This window comes from Oculina patagonica, chromosome 7 (genome assembly GCF_052425735.1).
Source record: "Oculina patagonica isolate OP01 chromosome 7, crgOcupat, whole genome shotgun sequence".
NCBI lineage: Eukaryota > Metazoa > Cnidaria > Anthozoa > Scleractinia > Oculinidae > Oculina > Oculina patagonica.
The window spans coordinates 29,779,812-29,805,400 of record NC_135764.1 but is presented as its reverse complement, the minus strand read 5'-3'; the positions used below and the strand labels follow the sequence as shown (position 1 = coordinate 29,805,400).

At 40.5% G+C, this 25,589-nt stretch overlaps 1 protein-coding gene and 1 pseudogene across 3 annotated transcripts; both read left to right on the top strand.

Moving 5' to 3' along the window:
* The first annotated feature begins 575 nt into the window (after positions 1-575).
* LOC144660074 (uncharacterized) lies at positions 576-5,173 on the top strand (annotated as a pseudogene). The gene is made up of 2 exons (XR_013572037.1): positions 576-725; positions 3,458-5,173. The product of XR_013572037.1 is annotated as an uncharacterized LOC144660074 (transcript).
* A 3,016-nt stretch (positions 5,174-8,189) lies between these two features.
* Positions 8,190-24,300, top strand: LOC144661709 (uncharacterized). 2 transcript variants are annotated; one of them, XM_078522522.1, is made up of 2 exons: positions 8,190-8,287; positions 20,981-24,300. In XM_078522522.1, the coding sequence occupies exon 2, from the start codon at positions 21,127-21,129 to the stop codon at positions 23,317-23,319; it is 2,193 nt and encodes a 730-aa protein (XP_078378648.1). In that variant the 5' UTR covers positions 8,190-8,287; positions 20,981-21,126; the 3' UTR covers positions 23,320-24,300. The 2 variants fall into 2 exon arrangements, with proteins under 2 accessions (XP_078378648.1, XP_078378647.1); XM_078522521.1 differs by lacking the exon at positions 8,190-8,287 and adding an exon at positions 18,758-19,037.
* The last annotated feature ends 1,289 nt before the right edge of the window (positions 24,301-25,589 follow it).

The window sequence follows — 25,589 nt, the reverse complement described above, 5'->3', positions numbered from 1 at the left end:
TGCAACCAAGATCGAATTGAAAAAGGTCTTTCTTTGAATTTGATGGGCTGTTTACGCACTTTCCGCTGGCTTGGTTTTTTCTACGACGGGTTTGACCCACACAGCGGTCAAACGCAAAAATTGACGTCGCATCCGGTCTTTGCCGCCTCGAACTTTTGACTCGAAAGCGGACAAACTTTTGCAAGAAATTGTTAAAGAAATAGTACGGTGAAAGAACAGTTCAAGCTGGGACATTCAGTGGAGATGAATTATCAAATTTCCAATCCATAAGCGGCGTATAAACCTTAACTTTCCAGGGACGGCGTTAACTTTTGGGTTTAAAGCAAACGTTTTCGAAAAATGTAAGACTTTGTATGGAAAATTTTGGCGGCAATTACACATGAACTGCGCACGAGCGCTGCGTTTGACCGCTGTGTTGGTTTGACCTTTCCATAACCCACACATAAGCATTCCTTACACCCCCCCACCCCACCCAAAACCCCCAAACTCCGGGGGTATAAGCAGTTTTGATTTCCATTCTCGCCCCCAGAGCCCGCGATCCATTTGATCTGTGCTAAGGATCGGAACGTCTCGAACCTTGGCGCGGGCATTCTCTGGGGGCGAGAATGTTTTGATCTCAAGAGAAGAAATTGTTGATCACCAACCGTTATAAAGGTGACCATCAAACGACATATTAATAAGCAGTGGAACTGGATTTAATTTAAGATCTTTAAATTTTCTAAAAGGCAAGTATTTATCCCTTCAATTAGCTAAATCGAGTAGTAGTTTAGTTGGTTTATTGTTTGCAAAAATGTTTCATGATGTTAACCCCCCCGGGGACCCCCTTTTTTTTTTTTTTTTGGCAAAAGTTTTTTTTTTTTTTGGGTTTTTTTTTTTTTTTTTTTTTTTTCTTTTTTAATTTTTTTTTTTTAAAATATTTTTTTTTTTAAAAAAAATTTTTTTTATAATAAAAAAAAAATTTTAACCCCCAAAAAAAACTTTTGGGGGATAGAGGAAGAAAATTTCTGCCAGGAGGTTCTTAATTTCTAGGTTCTTACACGCGGGTTTTTACTGTATTCGCAATGTTCTTCCCGCAAGTGCTGCTGACTGCAAGCCACCGGTTGTAGACACTATTTACTGTATCAGTTAAATGCCTTTACAACAACTCAGTTGCCAAACCTAATTTTCAGGAAAATGAGAATCTTCTGACACTTACGATGCAGGTCAATAATTTTGATAATAACGTGCCACACGTAGACCTGGCTTAGGGCCTCTTCACATGAGCCCGGTTTACGGGCTGTCTCAGTTACCAGGCGGATTTTACCTCTGTCATAGGCCCGGTTGCGGGGACCACGAAGGCAATGGCGACACACAAATCTCGCGCTTCGTGCTTTTTGACCCATTAAAGCTTCTTGTGGAAATGATAAGGAAAAACTTTGACCACCCAATTACGAAAGGGAAGCTATTTTCTCAAAAAAGTTGCGTCCCGGCGCCGGGCTAGAGCGTTCATATGGGATACTTCCCGGTTGTCGGATCTCGGTTGCAGAACCGAGAATCGGTCCGGGCGGCCACCTTCTCATATGAACACATCCAAAATTTTACAAGAAAATGGGTGAGCCGAGATCTCGGTAACTGGGCCAGCCCGGTTAACCGGGATCATATGAAGAGGCCCTTAGTCCAGTTCATTTTTGTAAACTCACATCGAGCAGATCGAAATGACTGAATACATGTCTGAATCACATGTGGGCTATGATTGTCTTCCTTTTGCGGACTGATTTACTAAACTTACAGAACTTTAATCGAAATTAGATAAGCTCACAATCTGAAATTGGTAGGTGTGAGTTATTTATTACTAATTTCAGCTACTCTTTGCATCGACATCTCTTTAATATGAGTATTTTTGCTGGTTAAACGTTTCCATGATAAACGGGCATAATATTTAGCTATAGTGAATCTACTTTATTCATTCATGTTTTACAAACGGATCATATATATATATATTGGCACTTGCCATGTAGTTCCCCGAATGTGTGCGGCATACATCACAACAGACTAAAGACGGCTGAGTGTTTCACCACTAAAACAAACAATCTTCAGAATTAAACAGGCGTCAACTGTCGGCCTTGGCGGGACTGTAGAAACAGTAGAAAACGTATGGCAAACGGGCAACTTCGTTTGAAAAGTGCATTTGTAGGTAAACACAGACTTAGACATAAAAAAAACTTAGGCTGCAGTCCGCAAAGAGATTTGTTCGGTTCACAGTGAGTGGAATGATTCCTAGAAATCGCATGATAGGTGATACGCTTAGCATTCCACAGGAGATCAGCATTGAATTTGGAATTCTCCGGGAATTCTTGGAAGAATAATCGATTCTAAATTTGAAAGAGCTAGCAAAGGATAAATAAGCAGTGCTTTTAATTCAAGGTTTTTTAAATTCTCCAAAAGGTGAGTCGTCATTTCCACCAATCGACTAAATTAATTAAGTTGTAGTTTGGCTTGGTCGGTTGAAGGTTAGGTTTCGTTTTGTCACGCGCCAAGTTGCAGCTGAACGGTTAAACACAACCCCGAATTATAAATTCCAACTCTAATTGCAAATGCCAAGGCCGTAAGCACATATATGTAGATCTCCCGGGAGCTCCATGCTTATATAAAGTTTCAAGGTGCTTCAGTGCTTTCAGCTCGAGTCGATGGCCAATTTGTTCAAAACTTCCGGGTAAAAGGTAGTCAAGTTACGTGACATTCCTAGAAATCTACGTCTCGTACATCAAACTATCAGTGCGTCTGCTTGTTCCTCCTTTTGAGTGAAATTTTACATTTAATGAATTTCTTTCGCACTGCTAGAGTTTGGATACCTTCAACGAATTAAAAGCCACTACTTTTTAAGCGATCGTCGCTTTCATCGAAGATTCAGCGTTAGCGTGACTTAGTTTAAAATTAGTCAAATTGTTTTTAATGACAACTCGTCTGTTTTCTGATGGTTTTTAGCCGTCAGATTTGTTTACTGACAGTCAAAACAGATGTTCTCCTGGTGGGACCTCCAACCACATCCCCTTATAATCACATTTATTTTGATCTATCACAGAAAGCGGCAAATCACGTAAACAAAATGTCTATGGCCCGCACTGGTCAAGCTGTGATTTGTTTGTGTTTTTAGTTGCTCTGTTTAACTTTCCGCTTACGACATTTTTTCCGAGGATACCTAAACTTCGAGCCAGGTCCGGCCGCGCCGGTCCGGCCAGGTTCGGCTGGTCCGGCTGGCGCGGGTGGGCCTGCCCCGGCCTGTCCTCCGTTCCTGCGTTCGGGCCCCACCTGTTCCTATGCTCGCCTCTGCACTCTGGCCTATCACTCGGTGCCTACTTTGCTTGGGTTGCGTGGTTGCTGGTTAGGATTTCTCTGGGGTGGATCCTGCTCTTTCGCCGTCCTGGCTCTCCTGCTCGATCCTGCCTCCTCTTTCATCGCATTTTTCCCCCCTTTTTAGGCAAGTCAATGACGATTTTAAACTGAAGGAGCCTTGCTTAAAAATTAAGTGAGAGTTCCGCGGATCTCACCGTCCACTCATATGATAGTACGTGGTGCTGACCGTATGCAAATCAATTGACAAAGAGTACAGGCAATTATTAAAATGTATCAGTTCTTCTTTATAGCCAGCCAGCACTATAATGGATTTGTGCTTGATATTTCAACTGGTAAGAAAGGCGGAAATCTCGTCCTGTGGGAAGCTTATGGCGGGCCCAGTCAACTGTGGAGATGGGATGAAGACTGCAGGCTTGTCAGCAAACTTGGCCTGGTGGCTGATATTAAAGGCAAGAGAAAGAAAGCAGGAACTGTGTGTCATGCCTGGATTGCTCACGATGGCCTCAATCAGAAGTGGCGGGTTGAGGAAGGAGCGATAAAGAGCAACTTGAATGATCTTGTTATCGATGCCGCAACTCTGCCGGTGACTATGCATGAAGTTAATGACACCCCAAAACAGGGCGTGGTATTTCATTCCCGAAAACGCATGGGACGACTTCAAACTCGTGCAAGCTGACCCGAACCCCCTAAACAAGGCACAGTTTTGGAAAAATCTGGCTGACAACTACCTTGACGTCATCATAGGTTACAGTATTGACGATTATGAAGCCAAAGTTCACCAAGCTTGTAATATCATGGGGGAGTGTTCCAGCAAGCTGCACCAGGTGGCGAAAGACACTGGTATTGCACGAACAGTTGGTGGAAGTGCTTCGATCATTGGTGGTGGAATGGCAATAGCTGGTCTTGTGTTAGCTCCATTTACAGCTGGCGCCAGTTTAGGCCTCACTATTGCGGGAGTTGCCACTGGTGCCACAGGAGGCGTTACATCGTTTGGTAGTTCTCTTGTTAACCATGTCTATGATAAGAACGAAAAAAAGAAAGTTTATAAAGTCACTGCACCTCTCTTTCGTGCAACCTTTAGCCTGCAAGGATTCCTCAAAGAGTATATTAACAACTTGAGAGAAGCGGCTGATTTTCTGAAAACACCAGAGGGAGAAACTTTAGCCAAAGACGCATACAGTTTTGCAAAAGGGGCTCAACAGGCCGGGTTAGGTGCTTTGCATGCCTACAGAGTTGGTGACATCGTCTATACAGGAGTAAAACACCTGAAAGAAGCCAAGCGAATAAAAGCGCTCGTCGACTTTATTGAGGCCGATTTTTATGTCGTAAAAGAGGCAAGATTCGGCCTTGCCACAAATGCCGCGGCACCAGGAATCAGACTTTTTGGAAAAACTATCGTGGCTGCTGGAACAACGAGTGCGAAAGCTCTATCGGGTTCGTTGGCCGGGTTTGGAATAGCTTTCGGCATCTGGGATATCGTTGGAGGGGCAAAGAAGATAAAAAACGGCAGCGAGTTAGCCGAGGAATTCCACAGGTCTTCCGAACATTTACGAGCGGAGTCTTGCAGGCTTATTAAACTTTATAAAGACCTCCAGTAAGGTCAGTCGAACTGAGGGAAGTGTTCACAAAAGTTCGATGGCAAACGCAGAGAGCGACTTTTGAGTGCGATGATGAGCGACTCAGTTTTTAGTGTGAAAAGTGACTTTAGTGCGATGAGCAGGACTACAAATTACAGTAATTTTTGACTGTGATAAATGACTGTTGAGTGTGATGAGTGACTTTTGAGTGGGATGAGTGACGTTTGAGTGTAAAAAAGAACTTTTGAGTGTAATAAGTGACTTTCGAGTGCGATAAGAAAAAAATCCCTTTTCACTTATACATACAATTTATTGAGCATCCCTGGCAGGAATGCTCAATAAATTGTATGTATAAGTGACGTTTGAGTGCGATGAGTGACTTTTGAGTGCGATGAGTGACTTTGTGCTTGAGTGACTTTTGGTGCTGGTGACTGGTGCTGTGCTGGTGCGTGAGTGACTGGCTGGTGACTGTCCGGGGACGGTGCTGGGACTTGGTGCGTGGTGACTTGAGTGCTTGAGTGCTGGTGATGAGTGACTTGGTGCTTGAGTGACTTTGAGTGCGTGAGTGACTTTTGAGTGCTATGAGTGACTTTTGAGTGCGTGAGTGACTTTTGAGTGCGATGAGTGACTTTTGAGTGCTATGAGTGACTTTTGAGCGTGATGAGTGACTTTTGAGTGTGCAAGATAAGTGACTTATAAGCGCGATGATAAAGTTTGTGTGTATCGATCGGGTTGTTCTTTTCAGTATTATAAGACCTATAACCTTTTATAACTGTACTCCATGTATCCTCGGTGGAACATTCAAATAGTAGCCAGGTAGCTAGGAAAGTTTGAAAAAGTAGCAAATGCTTGTAATAGCATCGCTACAGTAATGTTTATATATTTCAGAGCAAATAGACATATGTGCAACATCCCCTGTAAGAGAGGCGGCTTAGATTCAGGCAGAAAAATTTAGTATTTGTCTCGAATGTAGTAGCACACAGACATCTGTGCATGAAGTGTCATGTGACCGCGGCGTTCTACGTCATCAGTATCAATTTTTCGGCTTTTTCGGCCATCCCGCGGGGGATGTTGGGTGATTTTTTAGGTTACCGTCATGTATTCATATATCAGCTAAAAGGAAAGGATTTTGAACCCCCGAGACCGCTATACAAAGGTTGCTCGGTGATATGCCGCGGTTCAAGGCACGGGCATACCACGCACGGTATACAATAATCTAAAAAAGCCTACACATGATGAAAGAATTGTGCAATATTGTTTGGCGCGACCAACCACCGTAAAGAGAGCCAAGGCAAGAAATTATGAGGCTTTTTTATTTTATTTCTGCTTGTAAATAATTACGTGTTTGATCTTAATAGAAAAGCCAACAGCAAGATTTTTTAACTTGATACTGTAACCTTAGTACCTGTCGTTGCGAAACCGAAGTATTTTGAAGAAATACTTTTCGACGATTATTATTAGTGCGGTCTGTTGTTATTTTTCATCTGTTCGAGCGAAGGCTATGTTCTGAACACTTTTACATGTAAAGTACGTTACTTCGTTTCAAAATTTCAACTTTTCAGTTCCGTTAGATGTAAATGAGATAAAAAATTTCAGTGTAAAGTTATTAAATTTACTGTTGAACCTAAGTTCTGTGTATTGTTTGAAGTATAGTAGGACACATAAGCGCGTAAGATCACAGCGCGTAAGGTGCAGACTCGGTAAAATATAAGATTTGTTCCAACTTGGTCGTTTTGATTTTTACTAATAAGGGGTTTCTGATGGCCACTGAACAACCGACATGGTTTCTTGGTACTCTTTCGATACTTTCTAAGGGCCAGTTTATGTGTGTGAAGCGCGAGTCAAAATGGCTGGTTAACCGTATAGTTCTGCTATCATACTTTCGCGTAGCGCTCATGCTCCTGGCATAGAACACGTGATCAACTCTTGGAGCAAGTACAGAGTGACATGCAAGTCACAGCACGGGCAATAAAAAAGTTACAGAGAACATTTTTGGTAATTGTATTCATCAAACCAAGCGACGGACTTAGTAGCGGGATTAATACAACTACCATAATTCCCTGCATGCGCAGGCGCGCGCCACATAGAGGGAATCCGGGGCATTTAACTCTTTTAATCCCTTTCTCTAACATGGATTTTATAACTCTGATTGCAAGAACTTGCCTGCGCTCCATTCCAACCAAATCCGAACTGTCAATCAGCCGCCAAAAGTGCAAATTTGTAAATTAAATTTATTCTTACGTTAACTTATGCGTAGTGCACTCTTCGCACAAGCGCGGGTGCGCAGTAGATCACCCCATGCATATGCCTTCGCACAATTTATTTTGCCAAATTCTTTTTCTTTTTGAATTTTCACTGCCATCCCGAACATGCCTGATCCAAACAAAACAGCATGAGCAATATAAAAGTTTCAGAGAACATTTTTAAGAAATAAAACTTAAGAGTTGCGCTGAGACTTCTAACAAAAGTTGTTGAAATTTTTGTTCGAAGGTGCTATAAAAATAGGTTGCGAAATTCCAGATTCGTGAACGTAACTTCAAGTAAAAAGTTATCCATATCAATAATGTACGTGTTCTTGCATGTGTACAAACATTTTATGTAAGACACCATTGCTTTTGTTATAGATCCTTTGTAAACTAAAAATAGAGTTTCTTCATCATATGTGCGAAGTTCGAACGAAATACATAAGTAATTAAACGTCGCTACTTAAATGTCGGAAAAGCTCATCAAAATGAGCAAGGTTTGATTGAAAAATTAGACAGAAAATTCCCAATAAACTAGCAAACCCAAAACCACTATTTCCAGAAAGAGCGCTTCCAAAAAAGTGAGTTTCAATTTTATCTCATTATTTTCATCGACACCTGTGGATAAACAAACAAATTACTTCATATTATTTCTACAGTAACAAAATGGTTAAGTAAATTACACATTTTTCACCGAAGAACTACTTCCTAGGAAACGCAACACCTGTGTATACAGCATCGAAAAGGAAGAATATATAACTTGATCAGCTAAAAAAAAGTCAGGAAGTCAGTAACGTTATTCACGACTAATGTTTCGAGAACTTAAAAAGATTTATTTCCAAAGCCACAGCTACGGTTTTACGTTTTTCCATAATAAATATCGAAAAAATAAATAACTTGCTTGCATTTTTATTGCTTAAAAAACACTATGTTTCATTCAAGCAATTTACATTTTAATCATGTTTCTGCACCAAGACAGTACAATGTCATACGTAAAAGCTAATTTACATTTAAAGTTCTTACGGAGTTTCGCATTACATCATCTGTAATCATCCGCAATAGCAGATGGCTGGTTGTAAGAAGAAACTTCTGAGGATGTTTGGCATGTTTCTGGAAGTGTTAGCAACTGTTCAGGTAACTACTCATCGCATTGATTAAATTCATCTATGTTAGGGCCTGTTTCCATGATTCCAAAATGACTTTCGTTCCGGAACGAGTTCATTCCATCCCCATATATATTTCTCTGTTTATGTTTACATGATACCAAGACGAAATTTCGTTTCCGCACAAGTCACTCCGGAATGACTTCATTTGGGTTTTCAATCCGGAATGAAAGTTCCTTCTGCAATGACATCTCATTCTGGTATCTCTGAGGTATCATGTAAACACAAAACGAATTTCGTTCCGAGATGAAACTGCATCTCAAGAAACCGCATACAGAGGCCACAGATGTGATGATTTCCTGTTTAGCCCAAAGAAGTAGCCTCACAGACAAATTGCTCGTTAAAATTGCAGTTATGGACATAAATGTGGACAATAACATGTTTGCGCGAAACATGCGCCATCTTCAGTCAGAGGAACAGTAGACAGCATCGCAATAACCCACTTAATCGCCCAAATTCGCCGTTTTGAGCTACAAGGATGACGAGGCACAACGATTGAGCTTACTTTACGTTTGTCACGTTTATTTGGAACATAAACGTGAATATTACTCGCTATAGTTCATGCTAATAGGAACGTTCGAACGTTTCCCATACATTTCTTTATAACTTTTGAATATCAACAGTCGCTCCATTTGTGTGGGCTCCCTGTGTTAACAACAACTGTATTAAACAGACGTATCCAGAAATCTCTGCTGCATCGATCAAGAAGTCTCTGGAAAAAAAAACACTGTTTTACTACTCTAGAAATTTGTTCCACTATCTCAGCTTTCAACAGTTTGATCACGAGGAATATCAGTATTCAGCACAGTATTGCAAATTGGTTTTATAGAATTCCATTTCAAGGTCATTCAAGCACACTGCCGCAATTTCAGTAATGCGTCCAAATGCAGGAATGACTCCAACCTCCGATTGCACTGGGAACGAGTATGGTTAGCTATTAATAGTCTTAATTTGCGATCAGGCGTTCTTGATCGCAGGTTACACTCCGGTTAGCCTACTGTTCACTCCGGTTAGCCTACTGTTCACTCCGGTCAGCCTACTACGCGGGGTAACGCACTCCGTTTAGCCTACAATTCACTCCGGTTAGCCGACTAATATATACTTTTTATTATTATTATTAGCATTTTTATTTCGCAACTTCACACACTGCATTTTTTACCCTTTTTAACATTTTACCCGTCGAAGGCTGTAGTTCAAACAGCCGAAAGCTCGTATTTTTAAGGTTTTTTAGCCAGAGATCGTTTTCAAATTTTATAACATGTTTTATCCTGGCTGCGGCCCCTCAATATTTTCACATAAATTATTATTATTGTTATTAATTAGCCTACCATTCACTTCGGTTTGCCTTCAGTGCATGCCAACGTGTTCGCATAAGCCTTTTGTTTCAGTTTGATATCTAATCGAAGAGAGGCGGCCTACTTATTCTCAGACTGTATCACCACTCAACGAAGTCAGTAGTCCGCGTGGCTGGCGGGATTGATCGTTCGCGACCGAGTGCTTTGTTTTAATACGGCGAACAGCGGAGTCGAGCTGCGAAGCCGCGGGGGAATTGGGTACGCAGGCTACGGAGTCAGTGAATCCGTTCAATTCAGGCAAGTAGTCAGTGTTATGCGCACATGCAGATATCATTTTCGATGTCGTTACCCGTTAGTTGACGACAATGATTGCGTAGAAGGATAAAAGGATCGCAAACTAACTGTAATTTGATTTTTAAAACGTGATTCAACATAATATTATTCAGTGTCGATGATGTTGCCCTTTAGCACCTGTAATCTGCATAAAATCAGAAATGGAATATTTTCCTCAGTTCTCTTCGCTGGCGAAACTGTTCGACCACATGGATTACAACTCGACGGATTTCTAAAGCAGGAAAACATCCATGTCAGTTATGAATTGTTATTACTAGCTATGTTTGTCGAATGTGCTTTTTCTGGTTACCAAGGAAGAAAATGGCACCGCTCAAATTTCGGGAGAAAACGCTTGGTAACGCCGAATTTTATGTCCGCAAACTGCCAGAATCTGGCAAAAACTGACTGAACTGAACTATGGAGTTGTTCTATGCCTAAAAGGACATCAGCCATTACTGTCAAGGGCTACAAAATCTTTCAAGTAGCTATTCTGTTTGAAATTAGTATGGCCATGCAACTCATTTGAACATGCATAATTATGTTGGCGCAATAAACATTCATATTATGTAGTCTATGAAGATTATTCCGGCAAATTAAGTGCTGCAGACGAATGATGAGGAGGTGGTCATAGTAGTATTGTAATCATCATGAAGCGGCCAGCTCTTTCTAGAACTTCAACCAAAATTCACTTCTCAAAGCACGGGTCAAATTTCAACAGAAATTTGCATAAATTTGTTTTTCTTTTTGACAGGCGATTTCATATCATATCATTGTCAACCCTTTTAAAATTATTAGAGATGTTTCGCATAAGACACTCCATATGCCAATGTTCCACTATTTTTGTAAGGCACTCCATATGCTAATGTTCCACTATTTTTTTGGGCAGAATATTTTATTGTCGTTATAACAAATATATCGAAGCTGTCTACTATAAATGATACTATAAGTGAAGAAAGGCGAATATGTTGTCAAACTATGACAAGTTTCGGGGACAAAATTATAATTTTAACACTAAAAAATATCCGCTTTTTTTAAAATATAGTTAGAAATGAGAACTACCAAGCCCGTTTACATCAAATCATCGATCCGACAAATTCTATATTTAGTACAGTCTTTGCTGGGAAATACACTTTGTCCCGCAACATACAGCCTTGGTCTCTCGTTCCGAGTGTGTTTTTTCGTTCTCTTTCGTGTATTCTCTCATGAAAGTTCTCCGATTGGAATCATTGGATTATTCCAGAAAAAAAATCAACAGTCCCCCGACGGATGGGATTTGGGAATTTCATCTTGGGGGGGGGGGGGGGGGGACACCCTGGAAATCTGAGAGGAACGGGGGGTTGCCTAAAAATTCTCCCTGAAGGATTACTTTTAACTATAGCGCTAGCCTAGGTAACTTGAAGAGCTCTTTGCGATTGTTAGTGTTCGACATTTAGAAATTCCACCGCCAAATCAGCCATCTGGACTCAAAAGGTTTGAAAGCGAACATTGCGGAAGCATGCAAGAATGCGCTAGCGATCGCTAACAGCGCGTGTTCAGCGTGTTCAAATTCGATTAAAATCGGGCAATTATAAACGTTGTGTCTAGATACGCGGCAGCCGGGAAGTGTTTAATATATAGATTTAGGCAAGCCTAAAAGCGAAGCTCCCCTTTATTTATTTATTTTTTGCTGGAGTAACAATGTTTTCATTTTGATAAATATGCGGTCAAAGCTTTAATGTATACGCTGGACCACAGTTGCAAGACAAATATAAATCCATCAAAATCTCGAGACAGAACAACTAATGGCCTAAAAATTAATTAAGAGTTTATTCTCTCGAGCCCTTTCTAAAGAATAGAAAATAGTTTTGCGATCCACTTATTGTTTTGCTTGATACAACTCATGGCCAAAATAAAAATTAAGAGTTTATTCTCTGCTTTCTAAGAATAGAAAATAGTTTTACGATCCTCTTATCATTTTGCTTTATACAAAATGACTTCAGTTTATTTTGTGGGCATATTTTCGTCTTACTTTTCTTTCCTTTATTTGTCTTAACATCGGCGCACTGAAATGGGTTGCTCAGTCACGTACGCAAATATAAAAACTTATCTTTTATTTCTTACCGTGTGCGAAGTTTAAATTTATTTTGTTCGAGCTTTTTGCTTTGTCGTCGTTTAGCACTTGGAATAACGTCACTTATACTGTATGAATTTCTTCCGCCGAGAAAATGTAAGGCTAAAAGTCGGAATAAACTCACAGCAATAAGAAATATAAAACTCTCACGGCAAAGGATTAGGATTCGACTTTATTGACGGCCAAAGAAAATTGACTTACGGCAATATACTAGTTATTCAAATTTAGAATAGTTTTGAGCAACGCCAAAAGCAGCTTGCAGCTCTTCAACAATGAAAAATAGATACTCAGCTTTATGCTTAAATGTCCCTCCAAAAATGCTTGTAAAATTGTAGGGAAAAAGTTTTCCTCCAAAAACGCTTGAAAAATGCAGAAAGAAAGGTTTCCCAAACCGTTTCTTCATCTAAACACTGTAGACTGCTGTAGTTTTATACGTGACATATCGGTTGTGTCGCCGCGGGGAGCCGCGGAAAGCGCGCGAAAAACGAAGCCTCGTTTCGGTTTAAGACTTTTAAAAATCCCGGATGACTATGGCCGTCATGTTGCACGACGTACGTCGTACGCGCCCGCGAACCGTGCCGCTAGCCATGATGACCATGAAAACTCAAATTCATGGTTCTGTTAATTTTCTATGGGTATGGGGCTCTGCTTTGCGGCCCTTCGGGCCGCTGGGAGCTCCGCTATAAAAGAAACAGACAGACCCGGCAGTTTGAAATGTTTATAGAATTTCCACGAAATATCTCATTTAATACTTCTCAGAATACGAACGAAAACATAGTGTATATGTCGGTTACTGAGTGTTTTCCGATCCCCAATCTGTTTAGAGCTCAATAAAAGCTTGATCGCCCTCCTGCCTCGTAATTTGATTCAACTCTACTATCTTGAATGCATGCTACGGGTGTAATGAATTGTATGTGTCATTAGCATTAGAAAAAATAGGTTTATGTTTGATAGGTGGTGTTGGTGCGAATCGCCCACAGCAATATTGCTTATAGAACAGCAAATATCTTTGCGCTTGGACTTCCAAAAATTTATTTTAAACTTTGTTGGGATGCAATTGCACATTGTTTGAAACCATTGAAATTTCATCAATTATTTATTCAGGTCGCTAAAACTGAGCCTCGTGCTTCTCCAACCTGTGCTTCCGTGTTTCTTCTACCCGGTTACATCAGTGTTTTACATCGATTACAACTTACTGCAACTCAGCTTAATTCAACTCAGTCTGTCAGGAGCCCATGGGCTCCTGACTCTGTACATCTGTTTAAATCTCTAACTTGGATTTTACAACTCTGATTCCAAGATCTCGCTCGCGCTATTTTATTCCAACCAACCCCGAACTATTAATCGGCCGTCCATTGCTTTTGTTATGAATCCTTTGAATCTAAAAATAGAGTTTCTTCACCTAATGTGCAAAGTGCAAACGAAATACATAAGTTATTAAACGTCGCTACTTAAACGTCTGAAAAGGTCATCAAAATGAACAAGGTTTGACTGAAAAATTAGATAGAAATTTCCTAACAAACTATCAAACCCAAAACCACTATTTCAGGGAAGAGCGCTTTCAAAAAGTGAGTTTTAATTTTTATCTTATTATTTTCTTCCGCATCCGTGGATAAATAAAAATTTACTAGGTAACACAGCTAGAAATTGAAAATATGTCAGTGTAGCAACGATGCTCAGAGAACATGAATGAACCCAAGTTTTTCCGAGATATAATAATCAAGTTACATATCATGATTTCTAGCGTAACAAAATAGTAAAGTTAATTGCACGTTTTTCACCGAAGAACTAGTTACTAGGAAACGCAACATCTGTGTGTATAAAACATCGAAAAGGGAGAAGATATTACTTGATCAACTAAATTAAGAGAGCGAGTCAGTAACGCTATTCACAACTAATGTTTGGAGTACTTAAAAAGATTATATATAAACAGCCCGATATTTAATATTTTAAAGACAACAACTACGCTTTTTCCTTTTATTATTTTGAATGCAAATTTAAGTATCGTACGTAGGGGATTCATCACTTGCTTGCATTTTTATTGTTTAACACTTGTTTATTTAAGTAATTTACATTTTAATCACGTTTCTGTACCAAGACAGGACAATGTCATTAGTAAAACGCTGCTTTACATTGAAATTACTTCATCTGTTATAGCAGATGGCTGATTGTAAAATGAAACTTCTGGAGATGTTTGGCATGTTTCTGGAAGTGTTAGCAACAGTCCAGGTAATTCCTCGTTGCATTGATCAAATTCATCTACAGTAGAATCCCGATTTCTCGAACCTCCAAAGGAAATGAAAATTGCTTCGAGAAATCGGGAGGTTCAAAAAACGGGGGTTAAATTTCAGAGAAGTACTATCCAAGGGAAACTAAAGTTGTTTTGAGAAATCGGGAGTTTCGAGAAACCGAGGGTTCGAGATGTCGGGATTTATCAGGATTTTGTTTGTAGTTCTTACTTATAGTAGCAAGCTGCGAATTCTGCTAAGCATTACTGGTCAACAACATTTGCCCGATTACTGTATCTTTCGAATACATTTGACATGAAAATATCCATTCTTCTCCAAGAGCTCTCGTTTTTTTGGTCACGTGGTCGGCAAATTGAGGGCTCTAACGTTGCAGTTCTGCATACACTCCCAAAGTCGAAAAATAATTAAAATAAGAGAAGCGAAACCACTCCTGGCCTGCAGAACAGTCCCGCACTTCCGAAGTCGCAGAATAATTAAAATTAAGACTATAAAACGACTTCTCCTGCAGTCCCGCACTGTGAAGCTGATGTCGTTCCTAGCACTTTTTAAAGTGCCTATGAAGTTAAAATTAACTGCTGCTTATTTGATACTCTTTTAGAAATAAAGGAGAATGGCTTTTTCCGTTTTGAAAAATCTTCTTTTAGTGTAAGAGATATTCAAGTTTTTGTGTTATGCAAATGAGGAAAGTGATGGCGTCATAAATCGTTCCAATAAATGACAGATCACAAAACCAAGGATATTCTCTGAAAATATAGGAGTGATATTTTTTAAACTTGGCATCGGCAATGGCCTTCCTCAAAGATGCAAGATGGTTCATATCTTGATGTAACCATGGCAACACTCTTGGCTCCAGTCTTTTTCTGTCATAAACCAAAAATTTTCATTTGCAACCGTTTAAAGTGGGACAGAGGGTCCTGATCGGAACACAATAGTGCCCACATTACCTTAACCCTGCACATTAGCTTGTTGGGAGTGGACTTTTTTTTTTGAAAAAAAATACAGTAGAACCCCGCTTTACGGACACCCGCTTAATACGGACACCCCGGTATTACGGACAGTTTCGTTGGTCCCGACGAAAACTTCATACATTTTCACTAAAAATAACCCGCTTAATACGGACACCCGTTAATACGGACAACGGACACTTTTCCGTGTCCCGAGTGACAAACTGTCATACATTGTCAACCCCGCTGTACGGACGTTTATCTGTTGACTGTTAATTTTTTCTGTCGCGTTTACTTGCTAACTTGAAGACATTTGACCCTGGTCAAATAATGACAGCATTCGACGAATTCTAAAAAGGAACAGCAGTCAAGGTTTTCTGACTGCTGTTCCTATTTAAAAGTTTCACTTTCTTTGCTTTTTGCTTCAGCTATAGCATAGTTACTCTACTATGGCTATAGCTATAGCTTGTACTCTTCTTCCTCTAAGAGGTCCTTTGCTTGCCACTAACAACAACAGCCTCTGTTCATATTGCTGGGTTACTATCAACGTCTAGTAATTGTTCGAGTAAATCCACGTGCGACATTTTCAAAAAATTCCACTGTTGAAATTATTAACGTTTAGTTCTAGTGTCTGACTAGCTCCTAAGGGTTTTGTAAAACTATTAAGAGAGAGTTTATAGTTTGCATTTGCTACAATTACAGTACAATTACATAACGTTTTGTTGCCGTAAAAACGTTTCCCTTCGTCTTTGTGTCGATAAAACATGTATACATGACTTTTTTCTGAGACCCCTCTTAATACGGACACCCCGTTAATACGGACAATTTGGCCTGTCCCCTTGGTGTCCGTATTAACGGGGCTTCACTGTAAGTCAAATCAATGATTTCTAGCAGGAGCCCATTACTAATGGGCTCCTGTTTCTAGTTGATATGCAATGTCCCAAAAAATTCTTTTAAAAAATTGAAACCCACACGAGTTATCCACAAATAAGAAATAAAAAAAATTCAAAAAAAATTCAAAAAAAATTCCAAAAAAAATTCCTGCAAGGGAACCATGTCTAAAAAAAATCTTGCAAGCGGTTGTGCCTAAAAACAATATTCGTGCAACGGAGAAATAAAAATCCTGCAGACGAGTAAGCCTTTAAAAAAAATACTGCACCGAAAATTTTTTACCCCCTTCCCCCCGATCCGCAATTAAAATGTGTCAACCGCAGCGAGTTTCATGAGACGTTTTTCGCGTTGATCTCATCTTTTCTTCTGTAGTTTACAACTTCATCTTGTAAAATCTTACAACAATCTAAGCTTTTGTCGGTAAGACATGTTCAACCAACACGATATTCGGTTTGATCCTTTCGTCAGGGCTTTTTAAAAAGAGGGTCCTGAAGGGGGGGGGGGGGGTACCAAATCCCATTTCCCAGCCTATTTTTTGTCCAAATCCCATTTCTCAGCCTATTTTTTGTCCAAATCCCATTTCCCAGCCTATTTTTTGCCCAAATCCCATTTCCCAGCCTATTTTTTGCCCAAATCCCATTTCCCAGCCTATGTTTTGTCCAAATCCCATTCCCAGTAGTAAAATTCCCAGTATATGGAAAACCGGACTTAAGCATAATATATTTGTTGTTTTGATTGTCCTAAATGTAGTATCCTCCCTGAACTCTCCCTTCGGTGAATCCAGGTACAGGCGTCGTTGAGCGAGTCCAGAAATATTGTCCTGCATGTGCATTCTCAGAAATCTGTCAGCCCCACCCCCCTCCACCCCTCCCTCCAAAAAGGGGGGAAGCTGAAGAAACCAAACAATAATCGACAGCACCTTTGGAAACGCACGCACAGATGTTAAATTCAAAAATTTAGTACTTGTGGGTTTAATACCTATTCATTACGGTGATTCATTACCGTGGAGACAGAAAGAAACCGGCTGGGTTGGTGTTCGTGGGGGGCTGCTGTCGCATCGACGGCGGACCGGGATGGATGGCGCAGTTTTAGTTTTCTGGCCGGCCTCAAGAGTCTTCATGGGCCCGATGAGGATAAGTAAGTAAGTAAGTAAGTAAGTATTACGGCTTGAGACAAAGGTTCTTGTAGATGTCGCGCTAATTTGTTACGTAGTTGAATTTTTCATTTTAGCAAACTATTTTTACCCTAGCGCACACGTTGCATGTAAGAAACGCCACACGTCTCTGTGGTTTTTCATTGGTTTGTTTTAAGCATGCACATCCAAGTTATCCTAGACTGTCCTCGTCTCGCACCTGGGTCGCAGAAGGAATAGTTCAGGGAATGGACTATCCAAAATCATGTTCTGCTAGTTATATTATCATCAATACTGCTGAGAACATCACTTTTCATTTGTTTGTTTGTCTTGTAGAGGATGATAGAAATTTTCAGTAGCTTTAACTAAAGCTATTAAGTTTTTATCCCTTACTTACCACTACCCTGCAAAACTTACTATCCCTTCTTTTAAATATTCCATTTGTGCCCATGCTCAGTCATAGCAGTTCCACTGAGTAACTTAATCACTCACACGAAAATTGATTGACGCTTGATGGACACTCGTGCAGTGTAGTGGTTTCGTTTCAGAGTTAATTTTCAGCGTTTTAACTGTCTATGCCGGACTTTAAGAATATTATAGAGCGTAAAATATGCAGGTTTAGTCATGTACTGACATGCTTCCCATTCCCAATTTTTGTTGCCGAATCCCAGTCCCAGTTACCTAAATCCCATTTTCCCAGTGAAAATAAACGCAAATCCCAGTCAAAATAGGCAAATCCCAGTTCCCATTTTACCCCTTCAGGACCCTCTAAAAAGCCTGCGACACCCAACGCGACTTTATACGTCAAAAGGCGCATTTCGCACGTGAATATTTCGTCCCTGCACTCCTGGCAGACTAACCAGAATTACAGGACTATCCAGAACAAACTGTAGTTAGCGGTGTTTATCATGTTTATGTGATCTCAGCCAATATCGAGACTGTCAGGTGATAAAATTACGTGTTTTGACTCCAATTATATTGACTCCACAATATAATCTCACCAGACTTCTTTATTTTTACTACAATGATCCTACACTACATCTTGATCAGACTCCTACTACATTAGCTTCAACTACAACAGCCACATCGAACAACTTGTCAACAGTCTGCATTCAGTAAATTACATCACTGCTAAATCTCTACGTCACGCAATTCTAGAACGCTCAAATAACTAAACAACAACTGTAACAGACCTGTCAGTCTAGAAATCTCTACTGCATCGATCGAAAAGGCGAGAAGTCTGTGGAAAAACCACTGTTTTACTAATCTAGGATGCTCTACTATCATAACTTTCCACAGTAAGGTCACTAGGAATATCAGTATTGATTTCATGGAATTCCATTTCAAGATCATCGAAGCACAATGCCGCAATTTAATTTCAGTAAGTGACATGCATATTAAACGAGCGCATAGTCTAAATACAGGAATAGCTCCGACCTCCGACCTCCGATTATGATTAGTTATTAAAAGCATTCCGGTTAGCCTACCTTCCACTCCCGTTTTACCATGCACTCCGGTTAGCCTACCATCCACACCAGTCAGCCTACTATTTACTCCGGTTCGCCTGGTTAGCCTGCAGTGCCAACGTGTTCGCGCGCGTATAAAGTCTTTTGTTTCAGTATGATATCTTACGTACGACTGCATGAAGAGAGCGATTGCTGTAAAATACCCCCGAGAATTACGCTCTAAATCAGGCGGCCTTTCAGTCTCAGACTGTGCCAACACTAAGCAGTGCTAACACTAAGTGGAGTCAGTGAATCCGTTCAGGCAAGTATTGTGTTATACGCTCATACAGATATCATTTTCGATGTAGTTGCCCGTTTTTGTTCGTTAGCTGATAGCGATTGCGTAGACTGATAAAAGGATTGCAAACTAACTCGTAAAGAATACATTCCGTAATAGCGCTCAGTGTACTTGCTCGTGCGTGTGACATTTTGTAGTATACAACTCGAAAGGATTGCATGTACATCTCAGATAACCATTACTCGTTGATTTACATTTGTTAAATGTATCTTGCTTGATATAAAGAAACTTAATCGAAAGCGATTCAATATTATCAGTATTATTGTCGAAGATGTTGCCCTTTACCTGTGATCTGCATAAAATCAGAAGTGGAATGTATTCCTCGGTTCTCTTCGCTGGCAGAACTAGTCGTCTATCTCGCCTTGAAAAGTCTTTGGTATATATATTTTTTGTTTTTATACGACTGTTAATCGGAACATGTACAGTATTTGACCAGGTCGATATATTAAACAGTGACAGGAAATTGTGTGACCATATTTTAATCGGACGAGACTTTGTGAAAGCGTAAAATGGACAGCTGTAATCGTCAGAGATTTTTAGAGGGACACGAGGTTTTGAATGAGGTGTAAACACGATGGGCGAGTGAAGGTTTAAACCTGGCATTGTCGATACATTGAGTGAGTTTAGTGTACCCTAACATTGAGGTACAACAGATCGGAGGTAGGAATCGCGGAGACCGTTTTAAAGTGGTATAGGGCTAAGTACTAGTAGGACTTCGTGAAGTGCATATGCAAGAGTTCAAGTGGTAAAATTATGACATTATCCATGTCATCTGGAGCCTTTAACTGAATCAACCCAAGCAAAAAGGTGGTAGACTTTAAATAAGCTAGTTTAGTGTGTAGCATTGTGTTTTGGCCAATCTTCTTTTTCTGACTCTTAATAGGCAACAGATATCTAAATTAAAAGATAAATCATTTTAATCTTTATTTCATGTTCGAATGTGAACTAAGATTATGAGCGAAGTTTTCGATTTGTGTCAATTGCAAAGTTTCAGACAGTTCGCTGATGGATATTCATGAAGGTTCAAACAAATACACTAGCTGCTTTGGCTTCAGCTTAGAACGTTGATAAATATATATACTTTTCTAAAGTCGTTCGCTTCAGATTTCCAACTGGGACTTCCGTATGAAAAAACCCTCCGGGCACCCAGGATAGGCCTTCCGCATTTGAGAGTAGCGATCAAATTATTTCCATGAAATGAATACAGATCATTTTCTATGGTAGAAAAATAAATTATCACCAGAAACGTGTACTTTGTAATTACTTGTAGCCTCGAGAACACTGCGATGCTTAAAACATATTCAGTCACTGTCGATTAAAAGTACATGCGTGTGGCATGAAACATGCATTAAGGCCATGTTCACACTTAGTGCCAGAGCACTGATACCTGAGCACCGGCAGAAAATAGCGTCGTGTTCACACACAGAAAACCAAAGTACCCAAGTACCATTAAGTGCCTGAGTACAAGGTCTCGAACTTGTGCACGAATTACGGTCTGGGTACTTGAAAAAATAGTGTGTTCACATTAGTGCCCAGCGAGAATCGTACTCCGGCACTGTGCCTAGGCACCAAGTGTGAACACAGCCTAAGATTAAGTTGTTCCTTGATATCGATGAAGAACAATTCTTTTTGTATTTCACACTTTGCTTTTTCCCCTTTTATTTAATCTCACGACGCTAAAGTGAATGGTTCAAATTTAAACGTTTCTGGATGCTGATAAATTTACCGACGATGCAGCCGCGATTTAGACTGACAGTGTGTAATCGCTTGTAAAACTCTTTGCGTAATTATGGCCCAATTATAGTTCCCCTGATTTCTGTCACGAGCAGAGCCTTGGTCAAGCTAAGGTTTGTTGGGTATTCTTCAGTTGCTCCCTTTTCGCTTACGACAAAGTTTTGTTCTTTCAGGCCAATTAGGCAGTGAAGATTTCTGTCAAAGGAGCCTTGAGAACTGAGGAAGAAGATCGGACCTAACCGTCAACCCATTTACAAAGAGAACAGTACTGCACGTAGGCGACAAATCGATTGAAAAAGACGCCAAACAAATTTTAAAAATGTGTGAATCTCAGTATTTCTTTATAGCCAGCCAGCATAATGGTTTAGTTCTTGATATTTCTGCTGGTAAGAAAGGCGGAAAACTCGTCTTGAGTGAAGCGGATGGCGGGCCCAGTCAACTCTGGAGATGGGATGAAGATTGCAGGCTTGTCAGCAAGTTGGACCTGGTAGCTGACATCGAAGGCAAGAGTAAGAAAGCTGGAGCTGTGTGCCATGCCTGGAATGCTCATGATGGCCTAAATCAAAAGTGGCGGTTTGAAGAAGGAGCAATAAAGAGCAACTTGAATGGCCTTGTTATCGATGCTGTAACACAGCTGGTTTCCATGCAGGAGGTTAATGTCACTCTGACTCAGATGTGGTACTTTGTTCCCGAAAACGCATGGCCGGATGGCCGGCTGATTATTCCTTCGGTTCAGTATTTTTTCATAGTCAGCCAGGATAAAGGATTAGTTCTTGATATTTCTACTGGTAAGAAAGGTGGAAATCTCGTCCTGAGTGAAGCGGATGGAAGATTCAGTCAACTGTGGAGATGGGATGAAGATTGCAGGCTTGTCAGCAAACTTGGCCTGGTAGCTGATATCCAAGGCAAGAAAAAGAAGGCAGGAACTGTCTGCATTGCCTGGAATACTTGCGATGGCCTTAATCAAAAGTGGCGGGTTGAAGACGACGGAATAAAGAGCAACTTTAGCAACCTTGTTATCGACGCCGTAACACAACCAGTGTCCATGCAGGAAGTTAATGGCACTCTAACTCAGAAGTGGTACTTTGTTACCGAAAACATGAGGCCCGATGGAGGGCTGGTTATACCTTCAGCTCGGTATTTCTTCATTGTCAACCAGGATAAAGGATTGGTTCTTGATATTTCTACTGGTAAGAAAGGGGGAGATCTCGTCCTGAGTGAAGCTGATGGAAGGTTCAGTCAACTGTGGAGATGGGATGAAGATTGCAGGCTTGTCAGCAAACTTGGCCTGGTAGCTGATATCCAGAACCCTACCCTTTCCACACTTCTCTATAAAGCTGCTATCGTAATCAAGAACTCAGAAACTGCGTCACCCCGGTGTCACGCCTGGAATGCCCACGATGGCCTTGATCAGAAGTGGAGGGTTGAAGAAGGAGCGATAAAGAGCAACTTGAATAACCTTGTTATTGATGCCGCGAGCCTGCCGGTCTCCATGCATGAAGTTAACGACACCCCAACACAGAAGTGGTACTTCGTTCCTGAAAACGCATGGGACGACTTCAAACTCGTACAAGCTGACCCAAACCCCCTAAACAAGGCACAGTTTTGGAAAACCCTGGCTGACAACCACCTTGACGTCATTATTGGCTACAAGATTGACGATTATGAGGACAAAGTTCGCAAAGCTTCTAAAATCATGGATGGATGTTCCAGCAAGCTGGACAAGCTGGCGAAAGATACTGGCATTGTAGGGACAGTTGGCGGGAGCGTATCGATCGTTGCAGGTGGGATGGCTATAGCTGGTCTTGCGTTAGCTCCATTCACGGGTGGCGTCAGCATAGGCCTCACTATGGCCGGAGTTGCTACTGGTGCCGCAACGGGAGTTACATCGTTAACTTGTTCTCTGGTCAACAAAGTATGGGAAAAGAGCGAAGCAAAGAAAATTACTAAAGCCACAGCACCTCTTCTCCGTGCAACCTTGAGTCTGCAAGGATTCCTTGATGAGTATATCAACAACTTAAAAGAAGCAGCTGAATTTCTGAAAACACCCAAGGGAGAAGCTGTAGCAGAAGATGCATACGCAATTGCAGAGGCGACTAAGGATACCGGGTTAGCTGCTTCGAGTACCTTCAAAATCGGCAACACCGTATATAAAGGAGTACAAAAGTTCAGAAAAGCCAAACAAATAAAAGGGCTCGTCGACTTTATTCAGGCCGATTATTACTTGGTTCACGGAGCCAAAATCGGCACTGCCACACAAACCGCTTCGCCAGCAGTCTCTATTCCAATTCTGGGGAATACTCTCGTGGCTGCCGGAACAACGAGTGCGCAAGTTATATCTAGTTCTATGGCGGTTTTTGGAATAGCTTTCGGCATCTGGGATATCTATGAGGGCGCAAAGAAGATAGAAAACGGTAGCGAATTAGCTGAGGAGTTCCGCAATTCAGCCAAAGATTTGAAAGCGGAGTCTGCCAAGCTGATAAAACTTTATAAAGAACTCCAGGAAGGTTGAACAGAGAGAAGCCTTCACGAGCTAGAGTTCGGTGACAAACGCAAACTTCTATCTACCTTTCGCTGGAGTAACCTGATTGCTATTAGTGACTTTTGAGTGCAATGAGTGACTTTCTGCCGTTAACTAAGTTTTAACGCTAGGCAGTTTTTTTTCAGTATCATTATTTGTAGTCTTGAGTTTAACACTCAAATAGTAGCTAGAAAACTTTAAAACAGTAGAAAATGCTTAATGATAGCATCGCTACAGTACTGTTTATATATTCTAGAGTGGTGATTCAAATAGATAAAGTAAATTAGCTCCAGAAAATAGACATAGGTGCAACATCCCCTGTAAGAGACGGCTTACATTCAAGCAGAAGAATTTAGCACTAGCCCCAGATGTAGTAGGGCACAGATCTGTAAAGTGTCATGTGACCACGGATTTCTATGCCATCAGTATCAATTTTAAGGCTTGAGACAGTTGAGACTCAGACGTCTATCCCGCGGAGTATGCTGGGAGACATTAGCGTAATGTATCAGCTAAAAGAGATGATTTTGAACCCCCGAGACCGCTATACAAAGGTTGCTCGGTAATATGCCGCGGTTCAAGGCACGGGCATACCACGCACGGTATACAATAACTTAAAAAAGCCTTAACATGATAAAAGAATTGTACATGATTTCTTGGCACGACCGAGCACCGTAAAGAAGAAGGCAAGGCGAGAAATAATAATGAGGCGTTTTTATTTAATTTCTGCTTGTAACCATTTACGCATTTGATTCTATTAGAAAAGCCAACAGCAAATTATTTTTTTTTTAACTTGATACTTTTTTCTACCTGTAGTCTATTATACCTGTCGTTGCAAAACCGCAGTATTTTGAAGCGGAGGAATACATCTAGATGTTTTGTCGCATGTAAAGTACATATATTTCGTAACAGCCTTTCAGTTCCATTGGATGTAAATCCCGTTAAAATTTGAGTGTAAATTTATTAAAGTGGCTGTTGGACCCAAGTTCTGTGTATTGTTCGAATTCTCTCAGAACACATAAGAGACTGTGCAATAATTATCGGGAGGGGGGGGGAGGGTCTAAAACGAGTACAATACATATACGGCTTAAAGTTAACTTTAACCCTTTGTACAAAGGCTGAAATAACAACTATCCCACTATTAAAGCTAAAAACTAAAGTTCACCCCCACCCCCCCACCCTCCCCCCCCCCAAAAAAAAAAAAAAAAAAAAAAAAAAACACTCGGCACTATACATTACAAAAACTGAAAGCATTGAGGACATGATAGCGAAATATGATGATAGCCTCTTCAGTGACAGGACGTGCAAATTACAGACAGGACTGGCGGTTTATCTCTGACACTATCCATGCTATAGCAACATTTCCAGTTGGATTTAATAAAATAAATCAATACCTAAAGGAAAGTGAGAAGGTGAAAAAAGCAACAACAAAAAAAGAGGGAAGAAGCTGTGTAAAACAAGAAATGTAATATTTTTTATCTCACTAGGAGAAAAATCGATAGATGGTGACGTCTGAGGCCGCAAGCCGAAGCTGCCTGCAATATACCCAATAATGCAGTGAGCCGAAGTAATTATCTTTTATAATTATTGACCCTCCTAAAACTTTTTCTTCTCTCTGCATTACATCGACGATTTCTGTCGCTTCTTTCTTCTAATCGTCAATATATCTCAGAGAGAGAACAATAGGATTTCAGGAGGGTCAGTAATAATACAGAAATCCTAATGAAGAATCATAAGGTGAAAACCTTGATCGCATTAATTCTTCTATGTTACTTGATCAAGAAAGCAGATTTCATGTGAATGAAATAAACAACGTAATTTGTCCCCCGTTCATCAGTTATTTATCATGGCCCGGGGTGAAACAGAAATACCGAGAAAAAAATCGAGCCATGGATAGCTAAAGATACAATTAGACGGCTAAAGAGAGCGTCTAAATATCCTTGAAAACACCTGCTTTACAGTTAAATTAATGAAATATTTGGCGTAGCGGTGCACAGGTGCATTTAACAAGAATGTTCTGAATGCTGTTCCTTTCAATTGTCTTCTTAACGAGCACTTCCTGTGACGTAGCCAAAGAAACAATAGCACGAACTTTGATCAAAACAGGAAGACGGTAGTATAATTCCGTGTTAACGGTACAGATTACACTTGATGCAAACTGAGTGAAAGTTTATTGTCAACCAAAACTCGACATAAAAGCGACTGCTTTATGAAAGGGTAAACAAGAGAGTTTCTTACTGAGACGATCCGATCTGAGCATCATC

What these genes read in the sequence shown, in the direction of transcription:
- LOC144661709 (XM_078522522.1), top strand. Translation starts at nt 21,127, where the DNA reads ATGTGTGAATCTCAGTATTTCTTTATAGCCAGCCAGCATAATGGTTTA.